The 26,428-nt window shown below is 35.6% G+C and overlaps 1 protein-coding gene across 4 annotated transcripts in view; it reads left to right on the top strand.

Moving 5' to 3' along the window:
• The window catches only part of GTF2A1L (general transcription factor IIA subunit 1 like), a 91,373-nt gene that overhangs the window by 11,115 nt on the left and 53,830 nt on the right, over positions 1-26,428 (top strand). For all 4 annotated transcript variants that reach the window (XM_021088290.1, XM_021088289.1, XM_021088291.1 and 1 more), the window contains exons 5-8: positions 3,864-3,919; positions 5,756-5,840; positions 6,876-7,465; positions 25,077-25,337. In XM_021088290.1, the coding sequence (XP_020943949.1) occupies positions 3,864-3,919; positions 5,756-5,840; positions 6,876-7,465; positions 25,077-25,337 (992 nt within the window). The remainder of the gene's footprint in view (positions 1-3,863; positions 3,920-5,755; positions 5,841-6,875; positions 7,466-25,076; positions 25,338-26,428) is intronic.

Below are 26,428 nucleotides of genomic sequence, written 5' to 3'. Positions count from 1 at the left end.
TGTGGTGTAGGTTGGCGGCTACAGCTTCCATTTGACCCCTAGCCTGGGAACCTCCATATGCAGCAGGTGCGCTTCCCCCAAAAAAAGACAAAAAAAAAAAAAAAGTGTTTCCTGAAGAAAGGAATTAGGTAGTCAGCTCCCAACTTAAACAATAGCACCATTGGACTTCCTCATGCTTCCTTGTACTTCTGTATGCTACAGGAATTCTTTATGTGTTCTTGGGAATGCCCCTAATGGCGCAGCAGAAAAGAATCTGACTAGGAACCATGAGGTTTCGGGTTTGATCCCTGGCCTCACTTAGTGGGTTAAGGATCTGGCGTTGCCATGAGCTGTAGTATAGGTTCCAGATGTGGACCGGATCTGGTATTGCTGTGGCTCTGGTGTAGGCCAGCAGCTATAGCTCCGATTAGACCCCTAGCCTGGGAACCTCCAAATACCATGGGTGTGGCCCTAAAAAAAGACAAAAAAAAAAAAAAAAAGAAATTCTTTATGTGTTCTTTCCATTTTCTCACACAGAATGTTAAAAGGAAGTATATCTGAGGGTTGAAATTTAGTAAAAATAGTTCCTTATGGTTATATTAAGGGACTTAAGTGAAACAATTTTGTTACTGCTCTTTTTTTTGTTACTGCTCTTTTTTTTTTTTTAAGTAAGTAAATAGCAATGGAGGATAAATATAATGGGCATTAGTAAGGCTTGGTGTAACTGCTTTAATTCATGTGATGGTATCTTCAGTTTTAACCATCATGGTTTGTACATTCAGTGCAAATGCCAACAAAAACTTAAAAAAAATATTAGTGAGAAATGAAAAAGGCATATATTATCTTGATATTATAAAAGTAGTTTTGACCCTGAAATTGTCTTAGGGAACCCCAGGGGTTTGCTCACCTTGAGAACCGCTGTTCTATGTTTCTATTCTGTTATATATAATTTAAATTCCACTTTTTAGAAAGGCTTTTTTTTTTTTTTAAAAGGCTGCACCTGCAGCTTATGAAAGTTCCTGTGCCAGGGATTGAATCCATCACCGCTGTGGCAATGCCAGATCTTTCAACCTACCATTCTGGGCCAGGAATTGAACCCCCACCTCTGCAGCAACCTGAGCCACTGCAATCAGATTCTTAATCCACTGAACCACAGCAGGAGCTCCTAGAAGGCCTTAAGTTTTTTGGATCATTTTTAGGGTTGCAATAAATTTGAGAGATGGTACAGAGATTTCTCATGTGCTCCTTGTCCCTACTCATGCGTAGTCCCTCCAGTGATCAACATCCCTCACCAGAATGGTGCATTTGTTACAAATGGTGAACCTGCATTGACACATGGTAAACACCCAGAGTCCATAGTTTACATTATCATTCTCGGTGCTATATAGTCATACCAATCCCTGGAAACCACTGATCTTTTTTACTATCTCAATGGTTTTTCCTTTTCCAGACTGTCATATAGTTGGAATCCTATAGTATAATAGCCTTTTCACATTGATTGCTTTCACTTAGTAATACGGTTTTAGGCTCTTCTATGTTCTTGAGCTTAGATCTGTTGAAAATTTCAGCAATGCTGTTGTTTCTTGAGGTTATTTGAATTAGAATATTCAGTTTGATCATCAGGAGACGCCCATATGCCAAAAAGTAGTCACAAAGAAGAAATTTACCAGTTTTTGTGCTTTTTGAATAATGTGACTTGGATATTAAGATTTGAAATGATTCAGAGTAGAACCATGGATTGTTAAATTATTAACTGCCTTAATGCATCAAAGACTTTTTGGGCTGTAGGGAAAAATACACTTATAAATGTGAATGTTATTATGTCATATTATCTTTTTATAGAATTCCTTAAATTATGTTTGTGGAGTTGAATTCTTTCTATATTCTAAAGCTTACTGTATGTGAAATTTACTGTTTCTTGAATATATACATGAAAACCAAAATTTTGACACTTCTGATTTAAATAAAAACATGTATTGTGTTAAAACTTAATCAGTTATTGAAACCATCTTGAGTTTTTTTAAAAAGTATGTTTCAGGCACATATAATGGTGTATATAATTTGTGGACATATATGAATGGTATATATAACTTGTTAATTTACTATCAAAATTAAGTGGGAGCTGCATGAAACTTTACTATAAAATTCTGTTTGTTCAGCTTTTATTTTGATGGCTATAAAGAAACTCTTAACTTTCCCTTAGCTCTGTTTGATTTATTTGAGTATAGAGAATTATCCTTTGGAATTTATTGCAAGATATTTAAAAGGGGAGAATTGTTGCTATCTTTCCTCAAGAAATTTATTTAATTGCTTCAGACAGTATGTTAACAGATTTTTGTTTCCTCTCAGGCTCTGGCTGAAGCTGTACCAGCCTAAGCTTTGCTCACTTCAGCTAATTAAGACTAATACCATTGTGTTCCTGCCACTCCAATTCTTTCTAATTTAGCCTTCCCAAAAGGATGCCTGTTAATAAGCAAAGCCATAGATGACAGAGGATAAAAATAATTTTGTACTTCATTAGCCATCAATCTCTGTAGCCTCACTTCTCTTGTCTTAATGTGGGAAGAGTGATTAGTTAAAAAAAATTTGCTCTTCTGAGCTGTTTGTTGTATATGATGGAGCCATTTTAGTGTCAGAAATGAATCTTTGGGGGCAGTTTTCCTTAATATAGTATGTGAAAAAAAATATTACATTTAATACCTATGTGCTGCATAAACAGACTAAATATTTTTATTAACAAAAAGGCAAAATGGTCTTCTTTTTTTTTTTAATCTTTTTTTCTTTGTCTTTTTAGGGTTGCACCTACGGTATATGGACGTTCCCAGGCTAGGGGTTTAATCTGAGCTGTTGCTGCCAACCTACACCACAGCCACAGTGACATCGGAACCGAGCCACACCTTGGACCTACACCACAGCTCATGGCAACGCCGGAATCTTAACCCACTGAGAGAGGCCAGGAATTGAACCCGAAACCTCATGGTTCCTAGTCAGATTTGTTTCCGCTGTGTGGCAACGGGAACTGCAAAATGGTCTTCTAACAGTCAGGTTCAAGTAGGTAAAATGAACCTTGAGGTAGGGTTTAAGGTTACATTGGTTAGCTGAGATCCTTCTAGTTACTGTAGTTCTTTGATTAACTTTTAACTGATTACATTTACAACCATTTGGCCAATTTTTTAGGTATACAATTAATGAAAGGATAGTTAGTATAGAAAATTGGTGATAATAAAGAAAAGATGTATGAGATTGTGGGTTTAATGCAGGTTGAGTTTTTGTTCTCAAGAATTCTCTTATTTTTTTCTTAGCAGTTTACCTATTTCATGCAAAGACTTTGGGAGATGTGTTCTTATTCATTTATCCCTAAAACTGTGTAGCTGTGCTTGCTTGCTTGGTATAAGTGCAGTTGATAACTTTTCATGAAATGAATGGATTGAAATTTATTTTGAACCTATAAAATTTAGAATGGTTTATATTGGGTTACATTTTTTTCCCCTTTTTGCTCAAAGTATAGTCACTTGGAAATATGCCACTTTAACAAGTATTACTTTTTCTCCCTTGTGAAAAGTTGTAATAGAGATTTACTGCTACATTGATGTATTAAAGACACCCTAAGTATTTTGTTAGGGATTTCTGTTGTTATACAGTATACTTGATTACAACAAAACTTTCTTTTGATACTCAAAGTGGGTTAGTTGTACAGTCTTTATCTAAAATTTTTGGGAAAAGATGTAATTAAATGCTTTATCTCATTCAGAATCAGAAAGTTTTGAATTCATCATAGTTGAACGTGTAAGTGATAGAAAACATTAAAAAAAGCTATATTTAGCTATTTTATTAAATTGGTAAATTCTAATTAATGTATAATGTTTATTTTGTTTTCTATGCAGCATCGTTAGTTATTCCTGCTGGTAGAACTCTTCCCAGTTTTACCACAGCAGAACTGGTATGTAGCTTATGTAAGATATATTTTAAAAGAGATGCCCCAGTTTTAGCACATGGTGGCAGAAGGCTTGTCATAGATGTAATTTGTAATCCTTGAGATGAATGGGAAATATGTGGTAAGGGATGGGGAGACAGAAACAGCTTCTGTAACATAGGTGTTGCAAAAACTCAAGAGCTCCGGAATTGATATTTTCTTATCAACCTTTCCTGTCCTCCAGAGGAGTTGTTAGCATCTGCCAGGATTGTACCTATAAGGTTAGGGAATTTATGAAGTTATATTGTGTGGGGTTTTAATATGCTGTGTAATGTTATATACTTGGTGGATCCTAAACAGATGATTTCGGTATGGTATTTTTTTCTGATTTTTTTTTCCCTCCAGAGTTGAGGGACATTATAGTTCTTCCTTTTATTTATATTTTTTTACTCATGTATAGTAGAGATTAGATTTTTTTCCACTAGAATTTTTGGGGCAGAAAATAAAATTAAAACTTATACATAGAAAACTGGGTTGTTTTCAGGTAGGGGAAAATAATACTTTTCTCTTTTACCTTTCTTCGAAGGTAAAAATGATATATAATCCGCTAACAGTTTTTCATTTTCTTTCAACCCATGAGCTACCTTTCTAGGGTAAAGGATTTTAGTGGGCCATTTGTTTCCACTTGTTCATTAAAAACGAACAAAAATCATACCCTTTACTAGGATTTTTAGGAAGAATGGTGCTGCTTTTGATAGGAAACCAGTGAAGAACTATTTCTGCTTTTGAAATTCTTGGAAATACCCTTTCTCCCCATTAAATAAATAATACACTTCTGAAAAGTGAAAACAAATAAATTTACACAGTAAATCCCTGCAGGATTATATACCAAAGATAACTGTTTTAACCGTATGATGTGTATCCACTTAGACTTCTTTCATGACAGTTACATTAATTTCCAAGGTAAAAGCAGGCCCATTTTCTGTATTGTTTCTGTAATTTCTTTTTTTTTTTTAAACTTGTAATGCAGATGGACCCTTTTCAGTGTCAGTTAAATGTTGATTAGCCTTACTGGATGTATCACAGTTTAATTAATCTTTTGTTGATGGAAATTTAAATTATTTCTAGTATTTTTCTAATATAGCATTCCGTTGATTATACTTGTAGATACATCTTTGTATTTGTGTGATAATTAGGTAATCCGGATAAATTCTTGGAAGTAGGATTTCTGGGTCAGAGATCATGCATGTTTTCAATTTTGGTATGCACTGAAAAATTGCCCTCCAAAAGGATTGTACCATATATACTCACATAAGCAGTGGTCTGAAATAATTGATTTTTATCACATCCTTACAACACTGGGTATTATTAATTAACCTTTAAATTTTTTGTAGGTCTAATAGGCAAAAATGTTTTTCTGTCAGCTTTTAATTATTCCAAAATAAAAATTATACACTACTGTGTTTGTTATCTACTTTAAAATACCATTAGTGATCGACTTGTGGACTAGAAGCCTCCAGTAAAACCACTGTGTTTCTTATATCTGACATCTTGAGGATCAGTGGTCCAGGCAGAACTATGTAGGGGCAAGTTTTATGAATCGATGTTCATGTTGTTTGTGGAGACTTACTGTCTTCATTGCTAATAGCCATAGAACAGAATTCCTTTTGTTTTTAATGAGATGATCTAAATCAAATATTAAAAAGCTGTTTAATTCAGAGAACTCAGCCCTCATGTTAAATGTTAACTATTGTCCTGTGGTTCTGAATAAGATTTTTTTTTTTTTATCCTCTATGAGGAAAGGAAAAAAAGGTTCAAATAAAGCCCTTTTCTAACTTTTTCATCTAAAATTCTCATATCTAGGGCACCTCAAACTCTGTTGCAAACCTTACTTTTCCTGGTTACCCTATTCATGTACCAGCAGGTGTGACACTACAGACTGCATCTGGTAAGGATAGAATCTAAAAATATTTTGTTTTTATCATTGGTACTGACTTCTGGGTGGGAACTGTGTACTAGAAGTTATTGAAGTTAAAGGAGCTTTTTACTATTTAAAAATAATAATAAATGGTGGCTATTATTGTTATGGAAGCAGTCTACTGCCAAAGATACAAGCCTGTCCTGTATTTCATTTCCATTTCTTTCCCAACATTGTCTAAGATGCTTTATGTAGGTTTTCTGTAATTCAAGTCAGTTATCTGAATTTTCACAAATAAAATAATGTGTCCCTGTTAATGCTTATCAAGAAAAACTAAAGATTAGTTTTATCAACCTTTGTCTCCTTTCTTACTGGAGACTGTCTTATGCAGTCTCCAACAGTCTTACATGTTTTCCAAATATATTTGAAAAATTTGGAGATAAACGAACCTCTGCTTTTCAGAGAACTGGTTCTTGATTTGAAGGAGAATCAAATACCTAATCTTTGAGTTGTTGCAGAGTTGGAGCAAAGCACCTGACTCAATGCTCAAAAAATAAACTTCTTCTTTCATCTTTTTAGTATTGTTTTAAAGGAAAGAGGAGGAAGAAATTTGATAACTTTTGAAATTATAAAACCCTCTTTGGATAGCCTTGTCTTACAGATTTTTATATGATATCTTATATCTTAAGTATATGAAAGACATTCTCCATGATTTAGTTTCTTAAATATCCCAATTTGGGTTATTAACACTGTAATTTATTAAACATTGGGAGAGGTTCATGGAGTAAATATTGGTGGCCTGTATGTGTCTCAAAATGGTCTATATAAGCAATAGTGGGAAAAGGCTAGAGTTAAAGCAAGACATACTTAATTTTTAAAAACAAGAGTAATACATATTTATTATAGAAAATACAGAAAATCTGAAAAATAAAAGAAAAACTCCTAGAGCTAACCAGTATTAACAGATTGATGTATTTCCTACCACCCTCTTGTGCATGAGATTTTTTTCTTTTTTAAGGAAATTAGGATTCTCTTCTACTTACAGTTTTATTTTCCCCTGTTAAGGTCACCTTTATAAAGTCAATGTACCAGTTATGGTGACACAGACTTCTGGAAGAGCAGGTATTCTTCAGCATCCAATTCAGCCAATATTTCAGCAGCTTGGACAGCCTTCAGTAATACAGACCAGTATTCCACAATTGAACCCATGTCCTCTTCAAGCAACCACTGAAAAATCACAGAGAATGCAAGATGTACTCCAACAACCTATAGTTCTTCATTCTGGGACAGTGGAGAGGAAACATTTAGAAAATGCTACCAGTGATACACTTGCACATCCTGGAAATGAGCATAAAATCATGTCTGAAGCTTTACTGAGTCAGCTGGAAAGCCCTCAGTATATTAGCCTTCCAGGTGTTGTATTTCCTCCACAGGTCTCTCAGCCAGATGCTAATGTGGAGCCAGTACTCAGTGTTTCAGCCTGCATGACTCAGAATCTGCATGGTGTGCCCCTCTCTACAGGCCCTCAGAGGGCTCAGCACCAGCACTTGCCTGACGTTCAGCCTTGTGTTCTTAAAAATAGGATGTGTGGATGTGATTCTGTAAAGCAGACAAGAACTACAGAGGAGCCCAGCAGCCTACCTGTCTCAGAGAAGGTAGTTCTCTGTTCAACCTAATGGTGTTAGGAGACAAACAGCCCATGATTAGATATCCCAAGTTGGTATTTTTTTTAAGTTGTAAGATTACTCAGAAGTCTATGTTTTGTTCTTTTCCTTTAGGTGATCGTTTCTTTATTGTTTTTAATATACCTATCAGTTCCTCAAAGTATTCATTCATGCTCAGCATTTTGAAACTTTGAGTTTAATGAGTTAGAGTATTTCTTTAAAGAAAATGCATTTGTTTTAAGGTAATCCATTTTATTTCTCCCTTGACACTGAGAGATTTGCTTTTTGTCTGCAGATTTAAAAGATCCAGAAGTCGATCCTAATAATTAGTATTTTGAGGTAATTCATTGCCATAATTAATATACTCAAGAGATCCAGAGTGTTTGTCCCTTCCTTTACATAATTTTCTTAAACTCTCATATGAAAGGTTTCTCTACACAGGGAATTATCTTGCTAGTAAATACTTTGTTTCTTCTTGCTTGCTAAAATACTAGTTAACTTAATTTCTTTTGGAATTCAAACCACTAGCAAATAGTTTCTAATTAACTTGCCATGTTGAAAATAGGTTTCAATTATTAATTTCCAAGAAATTCATGGTGATGGCAGAAAGATTCATGGAACATTTTGGATGGTAAATTTAAATCATGTGACATTTTTTACAAATGTAAACCATGTCTTACAGCTAATTCCATTTATACAATAGAGTGACATATGACCAAAGTTGGTGTCTCTAGCTAATGGCTTAGTGATCCTTTAGTGTTGCTATATAAGTCTGTAGCAATGTAGTAGTTAAGTGCCACCTTAACATTTTTCTAGATAGAAGGGAAGATACAGGGTACAGTGAAGGATATGAACAAGGAACATATCTATCAAAAACAATTTGACTGTTTTAGAATATTTTAGATGTTTGATAAAGGTTGTTAAAAATCTTCTAGCAAATCTGTTTTTAGTTTAGTTTTGGTATAGTGTATTAAGATTAAAATGTGTTTTTGAGTATTTTTTCATTATAATTTTCATATAATATATACAACTTAAGAAATGTAGTATATCTTCATAATTAGCTTTTGAGGTAAAATAACTGCAAATTTATAATAAGTGTTTGCATCTCATAACTTTTAGAGCCATTTTGATCCTGAACTCTGTATGAACTTTGTAAGGATTTTTGGTGTAGTGATTCAAGGACTTACTCTACTATTACTTGTTAGATGTCACCTTGTACTTTGTTCTGATATGGGGAAGTAGATTTGTTAAGGGAGATTAATCAAGGGTTGTTTGGGGGTAGTGTGTAAGAGCTTAAGCTTTAAAGCCACAGTAGGTTCAAATTCCAGATTTACCACTTACAAGCAATCTATGTAATATTACTCTGAAATTCAGTTCTAGTCTGTAAACTGGTCGTAAAACCAGCCTCATAATTTTTAGAATTAGCAGAGATGATGTATATGGAGTTTTAATAGCTTCTGTCAGCATAATAAGCTTTAGATTAGCGCTGTTATGCTTTTATGGGCATGTGATATATTGGATAACTTCATATAACTTGGATGGTTTTAAAACAGATCTGGATTTAAGACACATTCAAACATTTAAAATTGTTTACAACACTTTTAAAATTAATTGACTGTAGGACACCTTAAAATAGTAATCTGGTAAAGTTTATGCTGATATAATTTTCAAAAAATTTTATAAATAGCTCTTTTTATAAGTAGCTTTTCAGAAATTCTTCTTTCTTTTTTTTTTTTTTTTTTTTTTTTTGTCTTTTTGCTATTTCTTGGGCCGCTCCCACGGCATATGGAGGTTCCCAGGCTAGGGGTCTAATCGGAGCTGTAGCCACTGGCCTACACCAGAGCCACAGCAACGCGGGATCTGAGCTGCGTCTGCAACCTACACCACAGCTCATGGCAACGCCAGATCTTAACCCACTGAGCAAGCGCAGGGACTGAACCCGCAACCTCATGGTTCCTAGTCGGATTCGTTAACCACTGCACCATGACGGGAACTACCAGAAATTCTTATTTCTTAAAGCAAGTTTCAATTAGCCCTACTTGTTTATTTTTCCTGTGTCCACTACCAGAGATCTTGTTTTTAATGCAGGTTTAACATTCTGTTTTATAAAATAAATTTCTGACAGTTTTTGATGTGCTCCTATTTTAAAATGCATATGACTATGTTAAGTTTTTCCACAGTGTAGGAATTTTGTTTTCCAATCTTACAGTATTTTGGAAAACTAGAAACTCAGGTCTTCACTGGAACTCCAAAAAGTAGGAGCAGAAGGAGAGAGATGGATATGGTAGTTGTATCTTCTTTGGTTCTTTTTTCTTTCTGGCCTGCCCTCTCCATCATCTTCATTACCCTGTTCGTGTGTGTGTGTGTGTGTGTGTGTGTGTGTGTGTGTGTGTGCTTTTTAGGGCTTCACCTGTGGCATATTGTAGTTCCCAGGCTAGGGGCTGAATTGGAGCTATAGCTGCCAGGCAATGTGGGATCTGAGCCATGTCTATGACTACACCACAGCTCACAGCAATGCCAGATCCTTAACCCACTGAATGAGGCCAGGGATTGAACCCGCATTCTCATGGATACTCATTGGGTTCATATCCTGCTCAGCCACAACAGGAACTCTTACTTGCTCTTTTAATTATTTACCTTTCTGACTGCTTCCTTTTATCTCCTTCATGAGCTCCTCTTTATCTGCCCCTCTTCTTTTCTAAGGTTCTGTTCTCAGCCAATTTATCTTATTTGATGTTTCTGTGGGCAATTTTTTCTTTTTTTTGCCTTTTTAGGGCCACACCTGGCAGGATATGGATATTCCCGGACTAGGGGTTGAATCAGAGTTACAGCCCCTGGCCTACACCACAGCCACAGCAGTGCAGGACCTGAGATGCATCTGGGGTAATTCTGGATCCTTTACTCACTGACCGATGCCAGGGATTGAATCTGCATCTCCATGGATACCAGTCAGGTTAGTCATTGCTGAGCCACAGCGGGAACTACCTCCTGGGCAATCTTACGCATTTTCATGGTTTTAACTGCTGTTTGTTAATGACTGCATTTCCAACCCTATTATTTCTTTGAGCTTCATTCTCAATGTCTCTTACCCTTCTAGACAGCTTTCTCTGAATGTCACAATAAGACATTGTTGCCTCATTAGAGATGCTGCATGGTACCACTGCCCACCTAGTCTCCTAAGCTAAGGACTTTAATGACCTTTTGGCCCTTTCCCCCCTTATTCTCCTTATATCATGTGCTTTTTAAAAATTATTTAAAAAATAGTAAAATATATACAGTGGATCTTGAACAGTTCAGGGATTATGGATGCCAAGCCCTACACAGTGGAAAATCTGCATATAACTTAATAGTCAACCCTCTGTTTCCTCTGTTTCCATGGTTCCACATCTATAGATTCAACTAACTGCAGATCTTGTAGGACGTATTTATTGAAAACAATCCACATATAAGCACATGTGCACATTTCAAACCTGTTTTGTTCGATGGTCCACTGTATCACATAAAATTGACCATTTTAACCATTTTTAGGTGTACAGTTCAGTGGCATTAAGTACGTTCATTGTTGTGTAACCATCACTACTATCCATGTCTAGAACTTTCTAATCATCCCAAACTGAAATTCTGTACCCATTTAGCAGTAATTCTCCATTATCCCCTCTCTTCAGTCCTGGTAACTTCTATTCTACTTTCTGTTTATGAATTTGACTACTCAGATACCTCATAAGTGGTATCATACAGTATATGTATTTTTGTGATTGTCATATTTTACTTAACATATTTTTAGGGTTCATTCTTGTTATAACATGTGTAAGAATTTCATTCTTTTTAAAGGCTGAATTATATAATTTTTGACAACTTTTAAAGCTAAGTATTTCTGGAATCTGTTTCCTCTTCTCCACCCCAGCTGCCATTGCCCATTGTTTCTCATTCAGGATAATACAGTTTCTAACTGATTTATTAGCCTGTAGTCTTTGCTGTTTCTTACTCCACTCTTCCCAATCCATCCATCCTAGAGGTTAAAAGCTTCAGGGATCAGAAATGTTTTGAATCCCTTCTCCATCCCTTAATAACTACATGACTTGGGCAAGTTACTGTTTCTTCATCTGTAAAATACAGGTAATAATATCTACCATAGAATTGTGGTGGTAGGAGGGTTATGTGCGGTGCTCAGCAGTGTACTGCATGGCATATGGTAGGAGCTCAGTGCACATCAGCTGTGATCTCTACTCCTCATGGCTACCATAGATTTATCCAACATGCAGTCTGCTTAACATGTCACTGGCTGCCCATTACCTAGAGGATAAAATTTAAGCTCCCTGTACAAAAGTTAATAAACAGAAAGCTCAATTAAATAGAGTTGGGATTCCCTGAAGGGGGTGCTTTTATGCCCTGTGACAATAGCAGAGCCCAACTGGAAGAAGGACCCCTCTCCTTTCCAAACAAAAATTTAGCCAATGAAAAGCTAGGGACTTTTGGGAGTTCCTGTCATGGCTCAGTGGTTAATGTATCTGACCAGGAACCATGAGGTTGTGGGTTCGATCCTTGGCCTTGCTCAGTGGGTTAAGCCTCTGGCATTGCCATGAGCTGTGGTATAGGTAGGTGGCTTGGATCTGGCATTGCTGTGGCTCTGCCATAGGCCTGTGGCTACAGCTCCTATTCCACCCCTAGCCTGGGAACCTCCATATGCCATGGGTGCTGCACCAGAAAAGACAAAAAAAAAAAAAGCTAGGGACTTTGTTTGCTGTAGCCCCTCCAACTTCCTTTTCCTCTCTCTACAAGCTTTCTTCCCTTGAGGGTATTTGCACGTGGCTCGCCATGGTTGCACACCCCAAATCTGTGTTCATCCTGAATAAACCTACTTTTGCCTGAGAAATATCTGGTAGTTTGTTTTAGGTCAGTATTCTTAATGTGAATGCAAGGACCCCTATGTTCTTTCTCTGCCAGAGCTTCATAGTTACTCTTTTTTTTTTACTTGATGCCAACGACTTTATTGGGAACAACAAATTGAGCAGTTTTCTGTGCTAACTTTGTTGTTTCCTGCCTCTCTTGGCTTTGCTATCCCCTCTGCTTTGTGCCTGGTTCTTCTCCCACCAACCTTCCTTCTGGCTAATTCCTACATATGCATTTATTACTTCCTCCAGAAATCTTACTTTAATACCTTTCTATCTACTCCTCCTCCCTTTCATTATTAGGTCAGGTATATCTCTTCTGTGTTATCGTAGCACCTTAAGCATATATGTCTGTCATAATGTAGTTAAAAGATAGGTTAAAATGTCCTGTGTGCATTGAGAGGTATATTTTATTAATCTTTGTATCCCCAAAACCTAAGAGTGTGTGTGTGTGTGTGTGTATACACAAACATGTATATACTGGAATATAAACTTTTAATAGTGAAACAGGATTTATGTTTATTTGGTTCAACAGTTCTTAACTCTGGCTAAATAGTAGAATTATTGGGGCTTTAAAAAAAAATTCGGATCTACCCCAAGGAATTTGGAGCTAATTGATCTGGAGTGAGGTCCACTCATTAGTGTTAAAGTTTTCTGAGGTGACTGTAATATGTAGAACAATCACATATTAGTATATGTGATATAAGATGTAATATGTAACATAAGGACCACTGATCTAGCTCAAAATCAATGTAAGAATGAAAAAATGGATGGAGTGATGGGATTAGAGAATATATAACTTTAACTAAGAGCTTTTAGTTTTCTTCTAAATCCATTCTGATATTCCTTTAAAATATAAAATATATTAGTAGTTACTTGAATTCATGATTCAGTTAATTGAGCAGATGTATTTTGAGTCACTAATGCTACTTCTAAATTTATATCACTAAATCAGATTTTTAAACCAGATTTGTGATTTTTAAAAAAACATTTTTAAAGGAAAAAGGTCAATTTAACAAAATAATTTTTCTTTTGTGTTTGTCAAAGTATATTTGAGTATATTTCATGCCAAATGAGAGTAGAGTGGCATGGGATACACTGTACATGGTGAGGTAATATATATACTCATTATTGGCATCATGTTATGGTAGATATCTGGATTAAGTTCCCCTTAAGAAAAGAAGATGTACCCTGACATTATGATTATAGGCAACAAGATTTTCACAGAGTTTGAAAATGAGAAAAGAAAGTATTTTATACCTTAAGTTTGTCCTGTTTTATGTATATCCCCACATATGGATGTGAAGTTCTCTCAGTCTTTACCAGCCATTGGAAAAATATTGTTCTTCATTAGAGGAAAGTGTAAATTGAAAAGGTTGGAAGCTGGATTTGGCAAACAAAGCTCTATCTTGAAGCATCCTATACATTTGCTTATGATACCCAGCCATAGAAGCCATATGCAATGGAAAAGAAATTGGTGAAGCTGAGAATCTTGGAAATCATTGAGCTGGTTTGTTTTAGAGCAGAGCAAGAAAAGCAAAGCAGTGCCTCATCTGCACCAGAACTCTTGACATCTCTCCATGGTCAGCCAGAATCCACAGAATAATCAGCAGTAACTTTTCTTTAACATTCAGCAGGATAAAAATATAGTGCTTCTCAGGGCAGTCAGCACCTGATTTTAATCATTATTTGCACATCGGCACAATTAAAAAATTCTTATGTTGTGAGACCTTTTTTGGAACCTGGAAACTGACTTTGTAATAATGAAATATTTTGCTAAAAAAATTTGGTACTGTCTATACTGAAAGAACCCCTTAAGTGCTTGGAGACACATGGTTTTGTTGCTTCAGTAGAGAGAGCACTGCTGTATCTCTTTTAGCACATGGTATACATTGGTGCCAAGACAGCCCATAATTCTAAGTGAAGTTTTGTTGGCTGTCATGAAACTCAAATACATTAGAGTGAATGTATTGAATTATTGTCTTTTCTAAAACATTTGTCAAATAGTGTGGGGAAAATGTTAAATTATTTATGCAAATTTTTAGTGGCTTTTTATTTATTTTTTGTCTTTCCACATAAAATTTATTTATTTATTTTTTGGATTGTTGCTGTTTTTTTATTTATAGTGGCTTTTTAAAGGACAATATTTGAAGCCCATGATTGATCCTTGGAGAGACATTTACTTTTTTTTTGAGAGAATTAAAACTTCCTTGTAACAGTTTGACTTGGGGAAGTTCACTAATCTATGTAGTGGGTGTTTGGCTATCTAAAAGGCTTAAGTCTTTCTACACATCAACCTACAGTAGCAACTATGGATGTTGCTATAAAACTGCTGGCTATTTTGGTCAAACTACCATCTTGGAAAAAGAGATTGGAGTCAGGTAATCATATGAACTTTCTGATGGCTGGTGGAACTGCTTCTGAAGAAAGAAGTTGAGAATGACAAGACTCTTTTGCAGTTAATGATACTAAATTTAGATTTACCTTTTCCTAGAATAAAGAAGACCCCATCAATAAGTAAAATAGGGCGATGCTACATAAATTCAACTGCAAAAGTCCTGGAATCTTTTAATATTTCTAAAGGAGCTTATACTAATGTGGTAAAGACCATAAAAGCTCTGATTCATTTTGTAAAGAAGATCTTGTGGTTTAAGGTTTTCAGTACTTGTTGCTATTAAAATAAGCTGATCCCAGCATGTGATTTAGGTCCAGGACTAACCTTAACCTAATTTACTTTTCATAATATTCAGATTTTTGGGGGTTAAATTTACATGCAATAAAATTCACCTAAAATATAGTTTTTAGATGTACAATATGAATTTTGACAAAACACTGCAGTTACATAACCACTACCACAGCTGAGATAGAGAATATTTCCACATCACCCCAAAGAGGTCTCTCAGGCCACTTTGAGGTCAGTACCCTCCCTCCACCTCTGGTCTGTGGCAATCACTCACAGATCTGTTTTATTTTGGTTAGGCTTACTTTTGGCAAAATGTCGAACAAATGAAATCATGCAGTATGTAAATGTAACATGGTATATTTGAGATTCATCCATGTTTTAACGTATATTAGTATATTGCATTGTACCATAATTTGTGCATCTATTCACCAGTTCAACATTTGCACATTTGGATTTATCCGTTTTGGGCATTTGTGATTAAAGGCCCTAAAAACATTCATGTATGGGTTTTTTTTTTTTTTTTTTTTTAATCTTTTTGCCATTTCTTGGGCCACTCCTGCGTCATATGGAGGTTCCCAGGCTAGGGGTCTAATCGGAGCTGTAGCCACTGGCCTACGCCAGAGCCACAGCAACGCGATCCGAGTCGCATCTGCAACCTGCACCACAGCTCACGGCAACGCCGGATCGTTAACCCACTGAGCAAGGGCAGGGACCGAACCCGCAACCTCATGGTTCCTAGTCGGATTCGTTAACCACTGAGCCACGATGGGAACTCCCTCATGTGTGGGGTTTGTAGGGTTTTTTTTTGTTTTGGTGTGGACTTAGATTTTCCTTTATTTTGAGTAAATACCTGGGAGTTGGGATTTCTAGATCATATGACCCCTGTGTGCTTATAAGAAACTGCCAAACTCATTTCCAGAGTGGCGGTATTCCCACCAGCAATGGTGGACTGTAAATTTCTGCTAGAAATGGGTAAGATTTGCAGTTGCTTCACATCCTTGCTGTTTAACGCTGTCTTTTGGAGAGTAGTTTGTGATTTTGATGAAGGTTAATTTATTCTTTTTTCCTTTGTAATGTGTCTTATTTAACCAAAGGTTGAGAAGATCATCTAATGCTTCTAAAAATTTTGTGGATTTTATATTTAGGACTGTGATCCATTTTGGGTTAATTTTTGTATATAGTTCAAGGTTAGGATTTAGTTTTTTTGGGGTGTGAGTCATGTGGATGTTCAGTTTTAGCATTACTTCCTGAAAAGACTACCCTGTCTCTATTGAGTTGCCCAAAGTACACTGAGTATCTAAAACATGTTCACTTTTTTTTTTCTTTTTCTTTTTCTTTTTTTTTTTGGTCTTTTTAGGGCTGTGCCTGTGCATATGGAAGTTCCTAGGCTAGGGAACTAATTGGAGCTGTAGCGGCTGGCCTATACTACAGCCATAACAATGCGGGAACCAAGCCAAGGGAACCACACCACAGCTCATGGCAACGCCAGATCCTTAACCCATTGAGCAAGGCCAAGGTTCGAACCTATGTTCTCATGGATACTAGTCAGGTTCGCTACTGCTGAGCTACATTGGGAACTCCCTGAAGCATGTTCACTTTTAATGAAAACCAATTATCATATGTGTTGTTGGTTTACTTCTGGACTTTTACTCTGTTTCGTTAATTCATGTGTCTTTTCACTGGCACTACATTGTCTTGATTATGGTAGCTTTGTAATAAGTCTGGACATCAGAGAGTGTAGGTTTCTTAATTCTGTTCTTTTTCAAAGTTATTTTGGTAATTTTAATTATTTGCTGTTCCAAGTAAATGTTAGAATGACCATATCAGTTTTTATAGAAAAAAAGCTGCTGGGATTCTGATTTGGGTTTTGTTGGATCTATAGATTAATAAGGGGAGAATTGACATCTTCACAGTCCTCCATTCCATTGATACATCTTTTATTTAGGTCTTTAACTTTTATTAATGTTTTATAGTTCTCAGCATAGATATATCGCACATATTCTGTTATATTTTTATCTAAGTATTTCATGGTTTGGGGTGGTGTTATAAATAATACTAAAAAAACAACATAGGAGTTCCTTGGTGGCCTAGCAGTTAAGGATTTAGTGTTGTCACTGCTGTGGCTTGGGTTCAATCCCTGGCCTGAGAACTTCCACATGCTATGGCCATGGCTTAATAATAATAATAATAATAATAATAATAATAATAATAAAATTTAAAAAAGAAAAACAACTTTATATTTTTAAGCTTCATCTGCATTACTTTTAAAAATACCCTCTCAAAGGTAGGATCACTGAGGGAAAAAAATTGTAAAGATGTCCATGGTTCTTGAAATACATTGCCACAATATTTTCAAAAGCGATTATACCAGTTTTTCCTGCTACTAGCACTCTCTATCAGTTTTACCACCTTCTCGTCAGTTTATTAGCACTATTGATTTTGTCTATTTTTTTCTTTTGTGGTAAAAATTTACCTTTTGACCATTTTTTTTTTATTGTACAGTTCAGTGTCATTAAGTGCATTCACACTGTTGTGCAACTGTCACCACCATCCATCTCCAGAACATTTTTATTTTCCCAAATTAAAACTCCATGCCCGTTAAACAGTAACTCCTCATTCCTCTCTCACCTCAACCCCTGGGAGCCACCATTCTACTTGCTGTCTCCATGAATTTGACTACTTTAGGTATCTCAAATAAGTAGGTCAGATAGTATTTGTTATTTTGAGTCCCTTTTCACTTAGCATAATGTCTTCAGTGTTCATCCATGTTGTAGCATATTAGAATTGTCCTTTTTATGCTTAAATAACATTCCATTGTATGTATATACCATGTTTTGTTTATCCATCTTTCTGTGAACACTTGGGTTGCTTATACCTTTTGACAGTTGTGATTAATGCAGCTGTAAACTTGAGTGCACAGATATCTTCTTGAGTCCCTGCTTTCAATTATAGCCATAGTATATACAATATATAGCTAGATGTGGAATTGCTGGATCATTTAGCAGTTCTATTTTTAGTTTTTAAAGCACCTACCATACATAACGTTCCATAGAGGCTGCGTCATTTTACATTTTCACCAGCAGTGTACAATTTCTCCATATCCTCACCAGCACTTATTTTCTGTTTTTTTTTTCTTTAATAATTGCCATCCTAATGGGTATAAGGTGGTGTCTTACTCAGTTTTTGATTTCCATTTCCTTAATGACTAGTGACATTGAACATCTTTTCATGTGCTTAATGCCATTTGTATATTTTCTTTTTTAATTTAATTTTACTGCAGTATAGTTGGCTTATAATGTATTAGTTTCAGGTGTACAGCAAAGTGAATCAGTCATACATATAAATATATTCATTATTTTTCCAGTATAGGTTATTACAAACTTTTGAGTAGATTTTCCTGTGCTATATTATAGGTTCTCATTAATCATTTATTTTATGCAGTAGTGTGTATACATTATTCCCACCCTCCCAATTTTTCCCTCCCCACAGTGGTTTTACTTGTGGTAACTGTAAGATTGGTTTCGAAATCTGTAAGTTTTTTTTGTATTAGATTTTACACGTAAGTGATATCGTGATATTTGTCTTTCTCTGTCTTAGTTCACTTAGTATGATAATCTCAGGTCCATCCATGTTGCTACAAATGGCATTATTTCATTCTTTTTATGGCTGAGTAATATTCCATTGTTTATATGTACCACATCTTTATCTGTTCCTCTGTTGATGGATATTTTGGTTGCTTCCATGTTGTGACTATTGTAAATAGTGTTGCAGTGAACATTGGGGTGTATGTATCTTTTAGAATTAGAGTTTTCTCTGAATATATGCTTAGGAGTGGGATTGCTGGATCGTATGATAATTCTCTATTTAGTTTTTTAAGGAAACTCCATGCTGTCATCCATAGTGGTTGCACTAGTTTACATTCCCACCAACAATGTAGGAGGGTTCCCTCTTCTCCACACCCTTGTCAGCATTTATTGTTTGTAGACTTTTTAATGATGGCCATTCTGACTGGTGTGAGATGATACTTCACTGTAGTTTTTGTTTGTGTTTCTCTAATAATTTGTGATGTTGAGCATCTTTTCATATATTTTTTGGTTATCTGTCTTCTTTGGAGAAATTCTATTTAGATCTTCTGCCCAACTTTTGATTGGGTTTTTTGTTTTTTGATATAAAACTCCATGAGATCTTTGTGTATTTTGGAGGTTAATCTCTTGTTGATAACTTTGTTTGCAAAAATTTTCTCCCATTCTGTGGGTTGTCCATTTTTTTATGGTTTCCTTTTGAGTTTAATTAGGTCACGTTGGTTTATTTTTGTTTTTATTTTCTATCCTAGGAGGTGGATCAAATAAGATATTGCTCTGATTTATGTCAAATAGTGTTCTACCTATGTTTTCCTCTAGGAGTTTTATAGTGTCTGGCCTTACATTTAGGTCCTTAATCCATTTTGAGTTTATTTTTGTGTATTGTGTTATAGAATACACCATTTCTCTATTTTCTTTGGAGAAATGTCTATTTAAGTCCTTTGCACATTTAAAAATCATGTTTTTCATTTTATTGTTGCATGTAGATCTTTATATATATATTCTGAATATTAATTCCTTATCATATGTGATTTGCAAATACTTTCTCCCATTTTGTGGGTTACCTTTTCACTTTTTTTTTCTTTTTAGGGCTGCACCCATGGCATTTGGAGGTTCCCAGGCTAGGGGTTGAATTGGAGCTGTAGTGGCTAGCCTATACCACAGCCACAGCAATGCCAGATCCGAGCCACATATGCAACCTGTACCACAGCAATGCTGGATAGGATCCTTAACCTACTGAGTGAGTGAGGCCAGGGATCGAACCTGCATCCTCATGGATCCTAGTCAGATTTGTTTCTACTGAGCCAAGAAAGGAATGCCACCTTTTCACTTTTTTATAGTGTTCTTTGATGCACAAAGGTTTTTAATTTTGATGAAGTTCATTTTGTCTATTTTTTTCTTTTTTCTTTTTTTGGTCTGTACTTTTGATCTATGAAATCATTTTCAAATGTAATGTCATGAAGAGTCTCCCCTATGATTTTTTTCTAAGAGTTGTATAATTTTAGCTCTTGGGTTTAAGTTTTTACTCCATTTTGAGTTAATTTTTGTATATGATGTGAGGTAAGAGTCGAGTTTCATTATTTGTATGTAGGTATTCTAGTTTTCCCAGCAGCATTTGTTGAAAAGATTGTCCTTTCCCCATTGAATGGTCTTGTCACTCTTGTTGAGAATCATTTGAGCATATATGAGAGTGTTTATTTCTAAGCTCTCTGTTCTATTCCATTTGTCTATTGTCTGTTTTTATGCAAATAAACTCTTTTGACTACTGTAGTTTTATAGTAAGCTTTGAAATCAGAATGCGTGAGACCTTCAATTTGTATCTTTTTCAAGATTGTTTTGGTTATTCAAGGCCCCTTGAGATTCTGTATGAATTTCAAGATGGGTTATTCTGTTTGTGCCAAAAATGTCATTTGGATTTTGATAGGGATTGTGTTGAATCTTAGATGGCTTTGAGTAGTATCTATATATATATCTATATATAGATATATATATATATATATTTTTTTTTTTTTGTCTTTTTGTCGTTGTAGGGCCACATCTGTGGCATATGGAGGTCTAATTGGAGCTGTAGCTGCTGGCCTACACCAGAGCCACAGCAATGCTGGATCCTTAACCCACTGAGTGAGGCCAGGGATTGAACCCGCAACCTCATAGTTCCTAGTCGGATTCGTTTCCACTGCACCACGATGGGAACGCCTAGTGTCAGTATCTTCAGGGTATTAATTATTTAATTTCCTATGGTACATGGAAATTCCCAAGCTTGGGGTCGAATTGGAGCAGAAGCTGCCAGTCTACACCACAGCCACAGCAATGCCCAGATCTGAGCTACATCTGTGACCTATACCACAGCTCACATCAATGCCGGATCCTTAAGGCACTGAGTGAGGCCAGGGACCAAACCCACATCCTCATAGATACTAGTTGGGTTCACTACTGCTGAGCCACAACGGGAACTCCAAGTGTTCTTTTAAATCATGAAGGGATGTTGAATTATGTCAAATGCTTTTTCTTCATTTATTTAGGTGATGGTATGGGTTTTTTTCCCTCTTCATTCTCTTAATGTGCTGTATTACATTGATTTTTAATATGTTGAACCACTTTTGCATTTCAGGAATAACTCTCACTTGGTTATGATATGTAATCCTTTTAATATGCTGTTGAATTCTATTAGTATTTTTTTGAGGATTTTTGAGGATTGGTGTTAATTCTTCTTTGAATGTTTGGTAGAATTCTCTAGTTCTTTTTTTTTTTTTTTTTTCTTTCTTTCTTTTTAAGGCCACATCCACGGCATATGGAGGCTAGGGGTCCAATTGGAGGCTAGGGGTCCAATTGGAGCTGTAGCTACCGGCCTACACCACAGCCACAGCAATGCAGGATCTGAGCTGCTTCTTCGACCTACACTGCAGCTCACCGCAACGAGAGAGGCCAGGGATCGAACCTGCAACCTCATGGTTCCTAGTTGGATTTGTTTCCACTGTGCCACGATGGGAACTCTGAATTATCTAGTTCCACCAAACATCTAGACTGAATGCCCCTTTGGTCTTGGGCATTTCTTTGTTGAGAGGTTTTTGATGACTAATTCAATCTCATTACTGGTTATGGGCTTAGTAATAATATTTTCTCTTTCTTCATGATACAATCTTGGTAGACTGTGGGTTTTTTTTTTTTTAGGAATTTGTTCATTTCGTCTAGATTTTCCAATTTGTTAGCATACAGTTACTCATAGTATAATGAGTATAATTCCTTTTATAATTCCTTTTATTTCTGTAAAATCTGTAGTAAAGTTTCTTTCTTTCTTCTTTCCTTCCTTCCTCCCTTCCTTCCTTTTTGTTGCATATATTCAGGAGCTCTGATGTTTGGTGCATATATGTTTGTAATTATTATAGCTTCTTGGTGAATTAATTCTTTTATCATTATAGAATGTTTTTCTTTGTTCTGTGTAATGCTGTTTTACGTAATAGTAGTGTTTGATAGTAGCATAGCTATCCCAACTCCTTTGGTTACTATTTGTATGCAATGTCTCTTTTCATTGTTTTACTTTCAACCTATGTGTGTCCTTAAATCCAAGGTGAGCCTCTTGTAGACAGCATATAGTTGGAAACTTGTTTTTATCCATTCTTCCAATCTGTCTCTTTTGATTGGAGAGTTTAATCCATTTATACATAAAGTAAATACTGATAGGGGAGGACTTACTCTTGCCATTTTGTTGTTTTCTGTGTGTCTTTTAGCTTTTTTCCTCATTTCTTCCCTTACCACATTCTTTTGTGCATAGTTGATATTTTTGTAATGACGCATTTGATTCCTTTCTCACTTCCTTTTGTGTGTACTCTATAGATATTTTCTTTGTGTTTATGATGGAGATTACTTATAGCATCTTAAGTCATAATAATCTAATTTGAAGTGATAACAGTTCAAACTTTAATTTCATATAAAAAACTCTACTCCTTTTCAGCTCCACCCTCCCCCACTTTATATTATTGATGTCCCAAGTTACATCTTTATATATTATGTATTCCTTAATATAAATTTATATTTATAATTTTATGCTTTTGATTCTTATATCTCATAGAGGAATAAAAAGTAGATAAACTAAAATTATGATAATACTGGTTTTTATATTTGTCATTGCATTTACCCTTATCAGAGAACTTATTTTTGTGTGACTTCAGGTTACTATCTGACTTCCTTCATGTCAATTTAAAGGACTCTTTAGTATTTATTGTAGGTAGATCTAGTGGTAATAAACTTCTTGAACTTTTATCTGGAAATGCCTTATTTACAAGACAGTTTCCCAGATAAAGAATTCTCAGTTCAGTCTTTTCTCTCAACACTTTAAATACAGATCATACCACTGGCTTTTGGCTTTCAAAGTTTCTGGTGAGAAATCTGCTTGTTATCTCACTGAAGATCCCTTGTATGTGATGAGTTGCTTTTCTCTTGCTGCTTTAAATAGTAATGTTTTAAAATTTCAGTTTCTAATTATTTATTGTTACTATATAGCCATGTAATTTTTGTAAATTGACTTAAATCAGTCTGTTTATGAAACCCCCAAATTTGTATGTTCAAATCCTAACCCCCAAAGGTGGTGGTAATTAGGAGGTGGGGCCTTTGGGAGGTGATTAGGTCATGAGGGTGGAGCTTTCATTAATGGGATTAGCTGCCTTAAAAGAGACCCCATAGGGCTCCCTAGTGCCTTTACCATATTGAAGACAGTGAAAAGTCATCATCTGTGAAGCAGAAAGTGGGCTCTCACCAGATAATGAATCTACTGGCGTCTTGATTTTGGACTTCCCAGCCTCTACAACTTTGAAACATAATTTTTTATTGTTAATTAGCCACATAGCCTATGGTATTTTGTTATAGCAGCTCAAATGATATAAAACCATTTCATTTTCCTTTTAATATCCTTGAGATCTATGGTGACATCCCTTCCTTAATTACTAATACTGTTAACTTGCTTCCTTTCTTTTTTTGTCAGTCTGGCTAGATTTTTTTTTTCATTTTCATTTATCTTTTCAAGGAATGAACTTTTGGTTTGATTGACTTTCTTTCTGTTCTCAGTTTCATGTATCTTTCTTTTTATCTTTATTCTGTGTTTGCTATGAGCTTAATTTGTTCTTCTCTTTCTAGTTTTCTAAGGTGGAATTTTAGGCCATTGATTCAAGACTTGTTTCTTTTAAAATATAATTGTATAATGCTATAAAATTCCCTCTAGATACGGCTTTAGCTACAACTCAGGTTTTGGGATGTAGTATTTTTGTTTACATTCAACTAAAGTTATGCTTTAATTTCCTTTGTTTTATTCTTTGACCCATGAGTATTTAGAAATGTGATGTTTAATTTGTAAGTATTTGGAGATTTTCCAAATCTTCCTATTACTGATTTCTGGTTTAACTCCTTTGTGCTAGGAGAACATACTTTGTGTGTGTTAAATTTGTTGAGGTTTATTTAATGGCTCAGCATATGGTCCATTTGGTGAACATTCTTCATGCTCTTGAAAAGAATGTGCATTTGGCTGTTTGGGGGCAGAGTATTCTATAAGTGTCAATTGGGTTCAGTTGGTTGAGTATATTATTTAGGTCTTCTATATTCTTACAGATTTCAGTTTACTTTTTGTATTGATTACTGAGAGAGGAATGTTGAATTGTCCAATTATAATTGTGGATTTGTCTATTTCTCTTTTCAGTTCTGTCTGTTAAGATTTATATTTGTCTTTTTGTGTTTGTTTGTTTATTTATTTATTTATTTATTCATTTATTTATTTATTTTTTCTTTTTCTAGGGCTGCTTCCCGTGGCATATGGAGGTTCCCAGGCTAGGGGTCTAATCGGAGCTGTAGCCACCAGCCTACGCCAGAGCCACAGCAACATGGGATCCGAGCTGCGTCTGCAACCTACACCACAGCTCACAGCAACGCCGGATCCTTAACCCACTGAGCGAGGCCAGGGATCGAACCCGCAACCTCATGGTTCCTAGTCAGATTCATTAACCACTGAGCCACGAGGGGAACTCCGAGTGTTTGGTTTATTCTAGTTAGTACAATGCTTTATGTTTTTTACTTATCCATTGAGCATGATATCACTTGTCCTTTCTACTTGATTGAATTATTGTTTAAATTAAAATTGTTAAAATCTAATATAATAGGTGTTATATAAATTTAAAGTAGTATATATAAGAACTGGTTAATATTATATGAAAGCAATCAACTCATTTTCTGTCTGTGTATGACTATAAGTGGGTTTACTTTATTTACAACTTAAAAGTCATTCCCATATTACCTAGGAATGCTAGGAGTGTTCTAAAATTTAAAATCAGGAATCATAAAGGAAAGAAATATGTTTTAAGTGGCCACTTTTGAAATGTTTAAGTAATTTTGTCTTATGCATCTTTGGTGTTTTATACACATTGTTTGACCTAAAAAACTTTTATTATATTTCTTTCTTTTTTTAGGATTCTAACTCTCAGATGGATTTAAGTATTCAGATAACTGATAATGATATTAATGAGATAATTCAGATAGATGGAACCGGAGATACATCTTCCAATGATGAAATAGGAAGTACAAGAGATGTGGATGAGAATGAATTTCTAGGGATTATTGATGCAGGGGACCTGAAGGTACTTGAAGAAGAAGCTGGCAGTATATCAAATGAAGATTCAACTGCCAACAGTAGTGATAATGAAGACCCCCAAATAGACCTTGTGGAAGAGGTGAGAATCACTTTTGAGTTGAAAATTTTTAAAATCTGTAACACTTGTACTTTAGTATACTTTGGAACCAAGAAAAATAATAATTAAGAGTAATCTTGTCTTTAGTCTTTAAAGTGAGACTTGTTTGTATACTACAATTTAAACTTTAAATCTTGGAGTTCCCGTTGTGGCACAGCAGAAACGAGTCCAACTAGGAACCATGAGGTTGTGGGTTCGATCCCTGGCCTCGCTCAGTGGGTTAAGGATCTGGCGTTGCCCTGAGCTGTGGTGTAGGTTGCAGATGTGGCTTGGATCTGGTGTTGCTGTGGCTGTGATATAGGCCAACGGCTACAGCTCTGATTAGACCCCCAGCCTGGGAACCTCCATATGCCACAGGTGTGGCCCTAACAAGGACAAAAAGATTAAAAAAAAAAAAAGCAAACAAACAAAAACTTTAAATCTTAAACTGTAATTTAAATCAGTATTAAGTAATTAGGAATCAGCTACTATATTTGTTGGTCTTAACTAGAGATATTGGGAAGCTTAAGGGTTAAGAGTGGAGGTAGAGAAGGCAGTCGGGGTAGAGCATATTGTATTTTCTCTGATCCTAATAAACACAGTAAACCTTTGTGGAATGTGACTAAGAAGCATGTAGGGAGTTCCCATTGTGGCTTAGCAGTAACGAGCCCAACTAGTATCCATGAGTATGTGGGTTTGATCCCTAGCCTCACTCAGTGGGTTAAGGATCCAGCATTGCTGTGAGCTGTGGTGTAGGTTGCAGACTCCCTCCTTTTGGTGGCTTGGGTCCCTCCTTGTGGTGGCTGTAGTGTAGATCGGCAGCTGCAACTCGAATTCAACCTCTAGCCTGGGAACTTCCATATGCTACAGTTGCGGCCCTAAAAAGCAAAAAAAAAAAAAAAAAAAAAATCATGTAAGCAATATTAATTATTGTTTATGGTGGTGTTACATATATGGTAGGTACCATACTAAATCTTATCTGCCTTACATTTTTGTTAACACTATTACTGCCCTATGGGTCTCATTACTGTCCTTATTTTGCAAATGAGGAAACTGAGATATGAGGATTTCTAGTAACTTGCCTAAAGTCTTGT

This window comes from Sus scrofa, chromosome 3 (genome assembly GCF_000003025.6).
Source record: "Sus scrofa isolate TJ Tabasco breed Duroc chromosome 3, Sscrofa11.1, whole genome shotgun sequence".
Classification (NCBI taxonomy): domain Eukaryota; kingdom Metazoa; phylum Chordata; class Mammalia; order Artiodactyla; family Suidae; genus Sus; species Sus scrofa.
This window is presented reverse-complemented; position numbering and strand designations above follow the sequence as displayed.